Raw genomic sequence first — 847 nt, 5'->3', positions numbered from 1 at the left:
TACTGAAGCCACGTCTTGTCAGCACACCGTGTTTGAAGAGGTGCTGACTTCGCATTCGGCAATTTTTATTATTGTTGGCTCTTGTATTGTCATTATTACTATTGCTGCACTTGGTAGGAAATTTAATATCATGCTGAATTGGAGGAGCCCTGGTGGAACGTGACTATCAAACATTAAAACACCGAACTACAATCTATCTACTCTAATGACTAACCGTCGAAGAAGCTGGAAAGATATGCCTGTGGCGGCGATGTACTCAGCAAATAGCCGCTGACGTAGGTACCTATTTTATGCAGTTGATCTCTGTAGTGGCGATTTCAGCCCATTTTGGGTTACATGCATACTGGCTGTAGCTCTGAGTCCCGCCGTATGAAGCGCTTGGTGCGCTTGACTGCTGTCCGAAGGGGCACGCTACGTTGTTATCCGACCGTGAATACCCACCAAATACGGCATCTGCAGAAGCTTGCGCACCTCCACCAAAATGTGAAGAGGCACTGCGGTCGATGTCACTGCTGAACACGCTATCGGCAGATGGGGCCGCGTTTCCAAAGCCATGTTGAGTACTACCACCTCGAGAAGTGGCAGCATCTGTAGGCGGCAGCGAAGCAGCCACCTCAGCGGCGAGATCAGAGGCTAAAGTCTTGGGTTGGCTTGAAGAACTCGTGTCACCTGATAAACCCAACGGAGCTGGCTTCTGCAACGCAGGGCGTGCGGTCGGCGTCTCCTGGGAATGCTGCGAGTACTGGGAATGCTGCGAAGTCTGCGATGACGGAGGCTGCTGGTGCATCGGCTGGGGTGCAGTCGATGGCATTCCATGGAAGCTACTGTTGCTGTGAGTGCTGCGGTT

The 847-nt window shown here is 51.7% G+C and overlaps 1 protein-coding gene across 1 annotated transcript; it reads right to left on the bottom strand.

Moving 5' to 3' along the window:
* Positions 1-283: 283 nt before the first annotated feature.
* PPTG_19347 (hypothetical protein) lies at positions 284-787 on the bottom strand (the record flags this gene model as incomplete). Its single annotated transcript, XM_008917805.1, has 1 exon — positions 284-787. One exon carries the CDS (start codon positions 785-787, stop codon positions 284-286), a length of 504 nt encoding a protein of 167 aa, XP_008916053.1.
* Between the last annotated feature and the right edge of the window lie 60 nt (positions 788-847).

Source organism: Phytophthora parasitica (assembly GCF_000247585.1).
Source record: "Phytophthora parasitica INRA-310 unplaced genomic scaffold supercont2.115, whole genome shotgun sequence".
Lineage (NCBI taxonomy): Eukaryota > Oomycota > Peronosporomycetes > Peronosporales > Peronosporaceae > Phytophthora > Phytophthora nicotianae.
The sequence above is the reverse complement of the archived record's forward strand: the minus strand, read 5'-3'. Positions and strand labels throughout refer to the sequence as shown.